The sequence below is a fragment of the Strix aluco genome, chromosome 16 (genome assembly GCF_031877795.1).
Source record: "Strix aluco isolate bStrAlu1 chromosome 16, bStrAlu1.hap1, whole genome shotgun sequence".
Classification (NCBI taxonomy): domain Eukaryota; kingdom Metazoa; phylum Chordata; class Aves; order Strigiformes; family Strigidae; genus Strix; species Strix aluco.
The window spans coordinates 7,148,539-7,162,492 of NC_133946.1; the positions used below are offsets into that span (position 1 = coordinate 7,148,539).

Below are 13,954 nucleotides of genomic sequence, written 5' to 3' on the forward strand. Positions count from 1 at the left end.
TCATGTGAATATTTACATTGCCTATACTGATGTTTATTAAATATTTACCTATCATGTCACTTGTTCATCTCCTTTGTAACCTAAATAGCCCTGATGATATTCCTCTTATTCTAGTTGTCCTTTCAGTCAGTAATCATGCTGGTTACACTTCTTGGGACAACTTCTATTTATGTTTATGTACTTGAAATGGACTAAGGGAAAATGAACCCAGTATGGGGAGACACTGTTTAGCTATTCTGCAACATATATCATCATTCTGACTTTTCTCTGGTACAGGCTAATTTCCTGATGACTCTGTTGACCCCTCTACTGCAGATATATTCCTGTGAAATGCTCACCCTGACAGTTTATGGCTTCATAAATGATAAGCAAAATGTGTTTTTTTCTGAATCGGCCCTTTAATTTGCATAAAATGACATAGGGCTAACAAAGCTGGGATTATGCCATGAATATTAGAATGGTTGATGAACTCAGCTGCCCAGCAGAACAGACAGAATAAGCTACCTTTGACATTAGAGAGGAACACTTATTCCCAAGTGCCAGTCTTGGATTGAACGTGCTTCATGAGAGAATAGCTTAAATCCCATCCTCTTTAAGAATAGTCTGTGGCCAGAAGCCGTAGTATAGCAGCTTTATTTGGCTTTTTTAAAATGTGATAAACCAGGTTATTTTCATTCATATGTGTACAAGGGAGGAGGCGGACGTGTGTCTATGTGCCCTTCATACTAAATCCTATTATAAGCCCTTCATGAAACATTAATATGTAAAAGCCGACCTCCCGCCGTCTAATCTAGTATAATAAGGGCTTGGATACATTATTAATTTTTGTCACACATCTGAGGCCCCCTTTTATCAACCAAAACCCCCATCCAAATCCCTTGTTGCATCATTAAATTGTGAAAACAGCTTCATCATTCATGACAGAAAAATGGAAGGACCCTGAGCCATATGGTGGAGGGAGCAGCGGTACCAGCCACCCATAGATGGTTCCGCAGTCCCCTTCTTGCAGTGACTGGTGCTGAAAAGACCCTGCAGTGCAATAGGGTGACAAAAGTGGTTTGGGATTTTGAGCAATATTGGATGCTTTGCCTGGAAACAGGCGAACCCAACACCAGTGCCTGGGACCAGAGCCCAGTTCAATCTGCAGGATTTTGAACTTGAAAGGTGGGGTTGGCAAGTACAACTTTCGGGGTTCTCTCTTGCAGTGCAAGGTCAGTTTATGTCTTCAGAAGTTCAGAAGCTGGCTCTTGTCTAAGCAGCTACAAATCCCCTGGTCACGCTGTGAATTATAATATATCATTTGCAAATCAGAAAAACACAAAATATGTCTACCTGCTAAAGGGGAGTGATTAATTTCTCTTTTTCAAACCAAAAAATGTAAAGTTATAAAGTTCTAGTAAATCTTTGTACTTGTATTTCTAAACCAATACTTTATATTTTTTATGCTTGTGGTCATTAAGACTGAGTTAGGGAGAAATATTCTCATTTCACTGACACACTAATGACACAATTTCAGTGCAAATCTTTAGGACTCTGAAATGAGATGCACTGACATACAATTGTCTGAAATATCATTCAGTTGATTCATGCAAGTAATCCTATCGGATTACTTGCTGGGAAGAAGGATTTAGCCCTTAATAACAAGATGAATGGCACTTTGAAAACAAAGATTAATTTGAAGTGAAAGGTTGATTTATATATTTTCATTCAGGTTAGAATGGGACAATGATGAAGAGTTCAACATAGATGAGAGATAATTACATTGTAGAGAAATTTAGTATAGTTATGTAGTGACGATTCTTAATGTGAATAGTGCCAGGATTTGCAGTTTAACAGATAATGAGAAAGATATGTCATTATCATAGAATTATAAGGGGACTTTAATTTTTTAAAAATTTTCGCTCTATTCTGCCCTTTGTATCTCTGTGTAGGAAAGTTTTAATGTTTGAGTATACACCAATGAGCTAAAATTGTCACTCAACATTGTTTTACCAAAAAAAATCCGTGATTATTGCACATGTATTTTTGAAACAGTACTTGGCACATACAGTCAAAACCTGCATTTCTATTTTAAATATGTAATTGCAAACTTGGGAATTAATTCCCTACCCTGTGTAATCTAACAATGACCCATTAATTTCAGAGAATCTTTCCTGATTTACAGTAAGTATTTAAACTGTTCACTTAGGAAATCAGTGAGGAAATACTGGCATAGCATTTTGGTAATTCTTTTGATGGGGCAAAGAATTTATTATAGATTTCCAGTGTGGTTTTAACAGAATTTTTAAAGATTGTATCAGAAGTTAAAATATAACGATATTTAAATTATCCTGAGATCAGGTGGTGAAAACCAGCACAGTTTCACACCTTTCCATGTACGTGTGACAGCACAGCAGGTAGTTTATTCACAGACAGCTGCAGCTTTGCAATAGCATAAATGTAGAATAGGAAATATTAATTTAAATAGAATGACTATATTTCTAGATTAAAAATAAAACAACTGCTTATTTTAAGGCCATCTAGCCTGATGTTTGCTATGGCATTAACCCTTATGTTTCACTTGATTATCCCTTTTCTTTTGCTTAATTATCCCTGTACTGAAAATATTTTATAATAGCTAAAATATAACTTCCAATTTAAGAATTTAACACTTAAAGAAGAAGAATCTAGCATATAATTTCTCTGGTTGGACCAGTGGAGACCAGTCATTATTGTTGATATTCATGCTTTTTTCATTTATATGGCTGCCATTTACTGATTCTTGTTATATCTTTCCACGGGACTAAAGCACTCATTTATACCCAGCAATTTTTTCCAGTGGAGTTATACAAATGCTTTGTAATCAGATTACCTCTTAGTACTGTTTTTTATATACTGATATCCTGAATACATGATTCTTGATATTTCTTTCACTATGTGACATTATATACTGTCATCTTTTAAGTAGTTAAAGATCTCTAAATCAATCTCTATTTTTTCGACACTCATATTAATATGTATGTACCCGAATTACCCACAACAGTCCAAGGTCTGTGTCATTGACCTAAATACACTCAGTTCAGTAAATACAAAAAAAATAAATACCCAGGATTACATCGACTTCCTTATTAGAGCACGCTGTTGAAAGCTCATGATGGGTTTCTAGTCCAGCATGGCTTAAGATCCCACTCAGTGTGACTGTTTTCCAGGGTGGTTCCCCACTCCCTCATGTTACTTTGCACTTGAGTGTCATATATATTGAACAGAATTCAGTTTACCAAACTGTTTTTAATATATCATCTGATCGTCTGGTCCTTTTTGTACCCATATATCAGCATTTACACATGTTCCTGAAATGGCTGATGAACTGTGAAGATCACAGTAGATCTTGTTTAAGGACTGTTCAGCAGTATCATAACAATATTGAAATCTTTGAGAGGTTCATAAACACTAGCCAGCTACTCATCAGTCTCCCAGTGTGATAAATATCACTAGCCCAGTTACAGGCACTCATTTTCTTGTGCAAAACACAAAAAGAAGGGGTTTCATCACACCACGTGATGACCCAGGCAAATACCCCAAGTAACCTGGGGTCCCTATACAGTACATAGGCAGAGATACGCATATGCTGGCAATGACACGATACACCTGAGATTTGAAGTGCTTATTAACTCACTCAGTTAAACAGTATAAATCTTCCTGGAGGAGCTCAAAGTCAAGAAAAACTGCACCAGTTCCCAGTTTGCTATTTTCAAAGTATCAGAACAATAAAATCTGTTTATAATATAGCTGTTAGGATACTACAAAAGAATGCAATTATGAAATGACATTTCTGAATTTCATATCAGAATATTGCATTCGTTGCATTGTTTCAGAACATTTAAACATCTTGACCATTGATTTTAAATGCATCCCATTTAAATCAAATTTTGAATGATAGAATTGAAGAAGCACCAAACCACTAATTTCTTTTTCTCTCTTTTAATAAAATTTCAGTCACTAAGAATGATGATTGTTTTTTAAAACTTGTAAAGATTAGATTAATTCTGATTAGCCCTAGCAAAAGTTCTTTCCATGGGCTAAGTAGAAGTTAAGACTAGGTGGGGTTGGAGGACAGTCATAATTTCATATCCTTTCTGTTCACATCACATCGTAATCATATAATGACAACCCCTCTGGTGGGAGCCTATGTAATGCTGATATTAAAACCTGTAGTTTAAAAGCATTTAAATGAGATTTATGTGCTTTTAAATGCCATTAACTGCCATTATGAGTAATAGCTCAGCTGATTAAATAGTGTGGATACATGCTATTAGGGCATCACACTTGAATTTTCATGTTTTCTTATATTTTTCGAGGAAAAATACTTTTAAACAGTGCAAAAGCAACTCAGTTCCTTCCTCCTGAAAAGCCTGAATCCACTAGTCAAAATTCACTGTGATTTAGTGAAAAATATAGCATTGAATCCCAAGAAACTAAAAAAAAAAAAAAAAGTCTCACTCTTTCTTCACTTTTTGGGGAGAAAACTTTGCTATCACTAATCAGAAAGGGTTGTAACCAATAAACTTTTATATTATTTTGGATTTGGGCCTGGAATCTGCTTGTCTGTTCTTGCCCCTACAGTCTCAGAAGCTCTGAATCATAGCTGATTTACTCTTGATAGAGATAGTTACGTAAACATCTCTGTGGAGACCATCAGTCCTACTCCCAGCGTACTGCAGCCTGGAGAGAAGGGCACTTTTTTAGTGTAAGGCTGTACATATGTTCAAAGACAAGTAACCTAGATTAGTTGCAAACTTGGATGTCCATGTGACAAGATGCCTTCTCTAAACTACTAGAGCCTGCTCAGTACTCTCTGCTGTCATCATGTCATGCTGTATTGATGGCAAGGTTAATTGTTCATTGTTCATTGAGAACTTAACCCTGACAAAAGGTATAGCTGTAATAAACCCTACCCATGGGACTCCGCACTGTGCTTCCTTTGTTCCTCCAGTCTTCTGTGGTTGGTTGCACAGGAGTTTTGTACCAGCATCTTCCTCTAGGAGAAGAGGTCTCCAGCCTCCTGCGGCAAAGGGGAATCCTCTTCTATTTTCACACACTACTCAAGGGACGCCAGTTTAAAGCCTCACTGATTGCAAATGAGGGGGCACCTGAGGCCCAATCCGTGTATTTTGAAAAATTATGTTGTCTTGCTAAGTACTGAAGGTTCTCTGTTCCTAAGGAAGGCAACAGAGGTTGAAAGTGTTCAGGAGCACTGACCTTTGTAACACACTAGCCCAACTTCTATTACCCACCTGAGAGGTAAGTGTTCAGGAGATGTGTTGTTTCTGAATGTTTTCTGGAATTTTGGAACACGGTTTTGTTTGACCTTGTTACTACAGCAGCATAAATACACCTTTTAAGTAAAACAATTTTCTTTGTGTTGGACTGAAAATATAACAGAAAATTCTTAGTGGTGCAATATGAAATAAATTGAGACCCAGGCTATCAAGTGCAAATTCCTGAGAAACTCCATTTACTACTTGTAAATCTGTAAATCACTAAATCTGATCTGTCAGAAGTAGTGGGGAGCTGTGCGTGATGAGAGCAGTGGGTCAAGGCAGAACAGAATAACCATGCAGTAGCAGCCTTGAGCTCTACAATTAGCAAAGGATATCAGTAAAATGCTACCCACTGACAGACTCAGCTGAAGAAAATATGTTAGAGAGTTCAGAGCTCAAGGTTGCTAATTCTTGATTGGCAGTAAGCAGTTTAAAACAGGGGCAGAATGAAAATAAAGGATTTCAGCCCAGCTTGAAATTAATGCATTGTGTGTAGACAGGTTTTCTTGATACCACAGGAGGGTCATTTCTTCCGTGTGTTATACCTTAGAGAAACTTGCAAATTATGTCAGCCCAATCTCTATAATTGGTTGCTAGACTGAATCTTAATGTCAAGCAAACTCAGTGCCGTACACTCAACAACTCCCTGTCAATAACAAATTAAGATCACAAAGCACACCTTACCCCTCCTCCCAGTTTCCTTCCTTGACACTCTTAGCAGTTGGGAGGCAGTTTTTCATTCATGCTATCTTGTCCATGTAATCATTATCTCCTTTCTTTCCAGGGAATGAATCTCTTGAAAATCTCCATTTTTCTTGAGCTTAAGACTGAGCTTCTCACAGATCATCTCGAATCTGATGATGCTATTCTAGACTCTTATTATTTTTAATGTAGAGCACATCTGAACTTTGTTTTTTTGTATCAATTCAGACTTGCTTTGAATGCAAAGGAAACCACTGACGCCACAACGATATTCAGCGAGGTTTGTTAAAAAAAAAAAAAAGTTACTTGGCTGTCATCCACCACAGTGTGAAGGGACCAGTTGTGGCTCTAGCACAAAACATGGAAATCAGCAGGGACTTTTATAGTAGCTCATATTTTATTGGTGCTGTTGGCCTCTAGGCCTGCGTACTCACTTGTCTGACTTTTTCTCATGCAGTTTCTTGGTAAGGGTATGGACATCAAAGCTTGCGCCCTATTTTGGGTGCTGCTTTACCCTACAGTCATCCTGTCCATTTCAAGTTGAATGTGTAGATGTCAAAATCTCTTTGCAGCATTCAGGAACTAACTTTTATTTTCCCCTTCTCAATACCTTGTTATTCCAACTGCTATATCTAACTACTCAGCACTCTATTCTCTGCCATTTTTATCTACAAACTAAACATGAGTCACAGCTACTCTCCGTATTTTACTATTTGCAATTACTGGCATGTATGTCGTAGCTAGTTCCTTAATTAAATCTGTGGTTTACATAATCATTTGCCTTGTGTTGGAGTTGTCTCAGAGGCTTCCACAATAGTAATAACGAACCACTAATCTGTGAAAATTGCTGAGTTAAAATACACCCAGGTTAATAACTGGAACTAGTCTTCATTTGCTGTTATAAATGTAAATGTTTGTGAAGAGGAGGAAAGTTTGATTCACATATGCCAGGTTGTGTGTTTCTACTGCCGAGTTTTCCCAGGAATGTCCCTGCCATTGTCTTGCAAATCTTTGTAGTCACACCACTTTAAATCTGGATTGATTCAAATGACTTCACTGATGTTGCTTGGGTGAGTGAAGACAGATTTTTGATTCTCTGAGTCAAATTCTGCAGTCTTTACTCGAGCAAAACTCCAATTAATCCTGAGGAGTTACAGACTCTGTAAAGATGCAAAAATGCTCAAAGGAGGAAGAAAAGGGAAAGAACCTTTTAACTGGCTGTTATTTGTTATTTAAAATAGCCTTTTACATTTCTGAACCCTTATCAGAAAGATGGCACTTGTAAGCAGACAGGCAATGGATACCTCAGTTTAATAAATGTTGTATTTTGTCGTATTTGCTTTAAAAGGAGGGATTTTTGTGTTATCTCACTTACAGAGCATCTCTCCATTAGCAATTACTCATTATATTTCATGTAGGTCTCTGTCTAAAAGGTATTTACCTTGGAGAGAGCATTTTTGGCCTGGCTCCCCTCTCTCCTCCCCCTCTTTCTCAAACAAGCACAAGTGAGCTTGCTCGCCAGGCAAAGCCTCTCTGCCTTTCCAGTCCTACCTTTGATGTTGCGCACCCCTGAGAAGAGTTAAAGGTATATATTGCTGAGTTTTGTGTCTATTTGCACTTAGTTTGTTACTGTTTTGAAGAGGGGCACTAGGACCTTCGCTGCTTCTGCAAACGATGAGCCTGTGGCGTAAAGCATGGAAGTGAAAGCCTCATGTGTCTTGAATACTCAGAGGATCTAATTAACAGGTAGAATCGCACCCTGGGTGCTTGAAAAATTGCCAGACACCATAGAAACGAGTCCTTAAGTCCCCGCACCATCTGCACTTTCTTTTCATTGTGGAAGTCTTATTGAAACATGTTTTTCGACCATTCTAAAATCATTTGTGCGTTAATGGAAAATTCCTGCTGACGGTTTTTCTTTTTCATTAAAAGAAAAATTATAAAATTCTTCCGTTCAGTCATGGAAAAATACCTCTCAGGCTCTGATGAAATAACGAATTTTTGCATTTGTCTCTGAATACGGCTTGTGTGAGTATCACTGCCACAACCTTCTCAAAGGGCGGTTTAAAGGAAAACGAAGCCCCCGGGAGATATCCCCGACACAGATAGGTGAACGCCACTGCCCTGGACCTAGAGGCAGCTTGCTGGGGGGGTGTTGGGGTGCGGGGGGGCCCTGCCGTGCTCCCGGCCCCGGGGGGGCCGCGGCTGGGGCCTGGCCCGCTGCCCCCGCCACCCCCCCGCGCTCCCCGGCCGCTCCCACTCGGACTCGTACAGCACCCCGGGGCTGCTCAGGCCGCGGTTACCTGTTCGCTGCCAGCCGGGACGAGATATACCCGCCGGGGATTTGGGTGATTATGTATCCCCAGAAAAAAGAGCCGTGGATCATGCCAACTGTTTCAGGATCCCAGTTAAACTTCGCTTTCTTCCAACGCAAGGGACCGGGAGAGAAGGAGAGAAAAAGAAGAGGAAGGCTGTAATCGTGCCAGATTAAAGCATTCACCCGCAGTGGCTTCAGAGCGGGCAGTCGGGGGGGGCGCTTTCTAAGGCCGGTGGTGGCACTTGGCGGCCGGGGCACAGGGATGAGGACGCGGGGCCACCCGAGCTGCTCGCCCGGCCTTAGCCCGCCACCGCCAATGCTCCGCCCGATAAATAAACAGCAGAACAAATTCGGGAATAGCAATAAAAATAGCACCGCCCGTGCCTCCGTGTGAGCTGGGAGGGACAGGGTCTCTCACGAGTGACCCCCGTGTGCCCTGAGCCCCTCAGCCGGGGCGGGGCCGGCGGGGCCGGGGCAGCGCAGAGCCCCGGGACCCGCGGGACCCCCCTGGGGCCCTGGCTGCCGGGCTTGTGCTGAAGAAGTTCCTTCACCCTAGGTTTCCCGTAGCAGAGTGTCAGGCATCGAATCTTATGAAAAATTATTCAGATAGTACAGCCGGAAAAAAAAATAAATCCATCCCTGCGCGGGCGGGGGGGCGGAGGCGTCGCCTGCCCGCCCGGCCGGGGCTGCAGCACCCACCCCTCGCCTCTGCAAGGAGCAAGCTCTGGGGGTTTGTTTGTCACCGGACTTGAATAGTTAACACTCACCCGGTTTTAGGGTTCATCTCTTTCTCACTGCTCTCTAACTCGCTTTAAAACGGGTCTTATCATTTAACGCCTTTTATCAACGCAAATTCTTTCACCCTGGTGTTTTCAAACATTCCTGCACAACCTTCCCGGCTCCGTTACAGCGCGGCGCATCCGCTGGCAGCCGCTTGTTCGACGCCTTCCTTCCCCCATCCCCGACATTTATTTTACGAGATATCTGCGTTTTTCAACGTTGTGTGTTAAAGGGAAGAAAAAAAAAAAAAAAAAAAAAAAAGCCCCAAACCCTGCCTGAAAGCCCAAAACCCTGCCTGCAAACTAATACCGCAAATTGGCTTTGGGCTGGGAACGGGAAAAAAATAAGAAATAATCAGTAGAAATTGTTTCTCCTTCAGGAACGGGGTTTCCGACCTGCAGAGGGGGGCGGCGGGGCCGGGCAGTGCGGGGGGGGGGGGCGGGGGCACCGCGGGCTGAGGCGGGGAAATTCTGCGGAGCCCTCCGAGCCCGCCCGGCCTGCGCTGAGGGGCTTGGCCTGGGAGCTGCACTGGGAGGGCATGGGATTTGCGAGGGAAGGGTTCCCACCTCTTTAATAATTTTTCCTCCTCGGTGTATGGTGCTGTTATTGACCATATCCACGATGGCCACTCCCAAGTTACATCGGATCCCGAAGGAAATGCAGAATCCCAGTCCACTCATGATGGCAATGATGTACCTCCGGGGCAGCCCGAAGCAGGTACAGTCGCAGAGCGGGGCTTTCTTCTCGGGCATTTCCATGGGCTTTCCATCTTCCGTCAGCTCGATGGTGTCCCCGGGCTTCTGCCTCTTCTCTAGGACTCTGCCCGACACAAGAAGGGAAAGTCAAGCCCCGGCCGGCTGAGCGCACAGCCACCCCGGGTAGCTGAAACCTTAAATTCACCGCTCCGCCCGCCCCTTTGGCTTGGCTTGGCTTGATTCGAGGATTTATCCTATCCCTTGCTTTCCTTTCACCTTCAACTGCTCTTTAGCAGTGACCTGTGGGAGTCACGATTAGTCATCCCCGACTCCCCCCGCCACCCCGCCGCAGAAGCCCAGGGAGGAGCTCTGGCTGCGAGTTGCTCATCTATCATTAAAGACTTCTGCTTAAATATGTAGGACGCATTAAGAAGACATCATCTGTAACCACTGCAGAGGCGCCATGTTGGGCAGCCCAAGAGGCACAGCATGGACACTGAAACAGTCTTTTGGAGAAGGTTTTACTCCCTCCTTGCCGTATTAGAAACACCAAGGGGGATGATCTGGGTGTGCATCTCACTTCAGGTCTGGGAACAAAAGAAATATTAACAGAAGGGGAGGAGGAGCGATATTGCTACTTATTTTAGAGTTGCAAAATGGCTGTCACATGCAGTGGAGGAAAACATGACCGTGTTTAGAGAGCTGGCATCTCCGGAGAAGGCTTTCCAAAAGATCGCATCTGCTCAGCTACGCGTGTGAGCGTGTGATCGCTTCGCAGGTTTAACCTTCCCAGACCAGCTTTAAGCTCATCCCCTTGCACCCACTCCCTTGTTTTCACATGAGAATCTTACCTCCTCGAAAACAATGTGCAGAAATCTGAAGAGGAATGGTTATTTGCAGCTATTTCCAATCAACAGAAAAATACGGGGGAGAAAAAAAAAAAAAACAAACCAAAAAAAACCCCAAAAAAACCAAAAAACCCCCAACAAAACCCTGCCATCCACGAAAGGTGACTTAGAACATTTAATTTTATTTCTTCTTTGATGGAAAAGCTTTAAAATTGCCGTGTCGGTAGCAGGAAAGATCGGGTTTACCGAGCAAGTGTCCCATGCCGAATCTCTTAATCTTGTTTTGTAGTCACTGAGATATTTAAAAGACAGAAAACATAACCGCTTCTGTCCTAGCTCCATCCTCTTGAGGAGCGAATATGTGACCATTTCCCGAGACTCGGGACTCTCCTACCGCTGCCCTCACCTTGCTCTACGAGTGTTTTCTCAGGTCAGAAACTCTCCTCGCAGGAGCATCTCTCTGAGGTTAACTCATCCGGCTAATGGGGCAGTAACAATTAGCAGAATAAGGCTCAAAAGGTTCTCCGTGTTTTGGAGAAAATACAAGGATTTTCCGCTCGGTGGAAATTCTCCCGATTTTTCTTTGCTGGAAGAATTATTTCCATGCTTAAAGAGCGCAGCACTAAGAAATGTCTTAAAGTTGTGAATAAAATAAAACACCCTGGTTTTATGTTCAAAATTCGTTCGTGCGAATAAAGGATGGTGTGGAAGTGTTTTCTCCCTGAATGGGCTTCTTGTCTTCGGGAAGACACTAGAAATCGATGTGTAAGGGACAGGAAAGGTATTTTAATTCTACGAATCGCAAAGTACTTCAATCCCGTGAGTGAAAAAGATTAGTAAATCGCGTATTTGTTCATCAAGGGGGGAGTTCAAACGGGGTCTTGATGGCAAATACAAACACAGTTTCTCCATTATTCACTGTGTGACTATATAAAAAGCAGTAGACATGATCTTTTATTTATTTGTTGTAGAGTCTTTTAGGGTGAAAAAGAGGTTTAGTTCCTTAATTATATTTTAAGCAGTTATTCTGTATTATCAATGTTTCTTTTTCTGACCATTGAAAATGACTTAAATATGACCAAAACCTGTAGGATATTCACTGCGTTGTTGATGGCTGTGGGTCTGCTTTTGTTTTTTTCAAAATTGTACCCTTTCTACTAAAATGGAAATATTAATTTTGTCGTTTTCACTTCACTGATATGTCCCCTTTCCTGAAAATGGCAGCAGAAGTTGTGACTCATGCTGTGGAGCAGCCTTGTGCCTGTGCCCAACACTGCCGCATAGGTATGGAAAAAAAAGAATTTTACGTGACCTACCCTCGGCAGATAAATCCGCAGTTACCTTTCATCCGTAATTCGGGAAAGAAAAAAAAAAAACCAAACCCAAAACCAAAAACAAAAAAACAACCCCAACAAAAACCTCCAACCTTCGGGGTAATTTCTAGCAGAGGGGACAATCGAAAATACATTGGAATTTCACAGACTATTCTCAAACGTCCTGGAGGTCACTAAAGTCGCCAGATTGGATGGAGCAGGATCTGTTAACTTGAGTGCAGACACTTTTTAGGTACGTGAGAATTCGGGCTTGTTTATCTGTGTGTACCTGGCTCGAAGACGGTAGAAATGTTCTGTACACACAGAAACATACTGTTGAGTGGTGCTTTTGAGTTTAGCAATTGCAGTTGTGTATTACTTATAAGACAAGTGGATGCTTCTCAAGACAGACGGATAAATAATTAAACACATCCCTCTATATGTTTCAGCTTCAGGAGAAAAAAAAAATCGTTCGGATATCAATTATTTATACATCTCCATGTTTATCTTCCTCTGACGACGGATTACACAAGGGACAAGACTAATCGAAACTAGGAAAGATTATTATTATTATTTTTTAATGATTGGTAAAGGCAAGGGGAAAGATCCTGTGACTGCATTGCAAAATTAACACAGAACAAAAATACAGGGAGCTGCTTTCTCCTGGTTAGGATTTCAAGATGGGATCCTGTTTTCGTGGGGGAAAGACGGGGTAATATTTCGCTACATATTTACTGACACCATCTACGAATCAGATAGAGAAGTTACAAGGGTGCCATATTGAGAAGCTTCAGCACTAGTTTCCAGGATCCCGATTATATCAGCAGTACCTCAAGAGCCCCCAGCCCCTCCACCGCTAACCTCCCCAAAGCTTTCGACCTCCTTCAGCGGCTGGCGGTTAAGAAAAGCTTCCTATTATTTCTAGGAAGTAGATTCCTGTAAGAGATCTCAGTCTTACCTGTAGAGTTGACCAAGCGATTTTCCAGCAAAATTCTTCAATCCCTCCTTGCCAGGGGTCAAAATCCTTTGTTTTACCGACTCCATTCCTGCAGGGGTGCTCGCTGAATTCTGCTCTGCTCTGGGTAGGGTGCTGCTACGAGCAACGATGGTTCATAGTGGTTTAATCTCTTAACTTTCCTCCCTCATTAAATGGCTATCAGTGCACCTCCGGGTAAAGGCAGAGGGAGAGAAAGCGTGCGCGCGTGTGTGAGGGAGAGAGGGAGAGGGAGAGACGGCGTGCGGAGCCGGGGGGGGAGAGGGCGAGGGCGAGGGAGCGCGCCTGTGTGCGGCAGCGAGCGGGGAGCCTGAGCGCTGCAGGCAGCCCCCGGCTTTCCCGGCAGCGCGGAGTTGCCAGGCACGGTCAGAAAGTCTTCTCGGCCTTGCAGGGCTCAGCGCCGGCGGGGGGAGGCAGTGCCATGCCCGGCTGGGAGGGGACGGAGGTCCCTTCGCGGGAGCGTTTCCGAGCTCTGGCGGCGTCCCCGGCTGTAGCGCTGGAGGGGGGAGGGGGGCGAGTGGTCGCCGCAGGCAGACAGCCGAGCGCTGCCCCGCAGCCGCCGGCTAAATCCCTCGGGCGGCGAGGAGACCCGCCGTGTCCGCGCTGCCCCCGCCCGCCCGCCCACCGCGCAGCGCTGCTGCCAGCGCGGCCGCGCAGGTCGCGCCCCGAGGCGGCGGCGGCGGCGAGCGGCACCCTCGGGGCGCCTCGCCGCCCCCCGCCCGCCCCCCTTCAGCACCGTGGACGGCGCCGCGTCCCTTCAGCACCGCGGACAGCGCCGCGCCCACTCCGCGGGGGCGGACCGCGCTCCGCAGCCCCCGCGCAGCCGCGCCCTCGCCTCCCGCCCGCCTCCGCGCAAGAGGGGCCTGGGGGGGGGGGGGGGGGGGCGGGAAATCGTCGCCCCCCTCTTCGGGGGTAGCTCGGGGCCGCGCCGCGGGGTTTGCCGCACGTCGGGGCGAGCGTCGCGGTTTGTGCGGGGAAAGGACGCGGCCTTCGTGCAGTCAGCGG

The 13,954-nt window shown here is 44.1% G+C and overlaps 1 protein-coding gene across 1 annotated transcript in view; it reads right to left on the reverse strand.

Annotated features, from left to right (window-relative positions):
- The window catches only part of SLC17A6 (solute carrier family 17 member 6), a 34,277-nt gene extending 20,727 nt beyond the window's left edge, over positions 1–13,550 (reverse strand). Inside the window, exons 1-3 of the mRNA XM_074842070.1 lie at positions 12,914–13,550; positions 9,666–9,918; positions 8,306–8,424 (exon numbers count right to left, since the gene is read on the reverse strand). Of these exons, the coding sequence (XP_074698171.1) occupies positions 8,306–8,424; positions 9,666–9,918; positions 12,914–12,999 (458 nt within the window). The 5' untranslated portion in view covers positions 13,000–13,550. The remainder of the gene's footprint in view (positions 1–8,305; positions 8,425–9,665; positions 9,919–12,913) is intronic.
- Between the last annotated feature and the right edge of the window lie 404 nt (positions 13,551–13,954).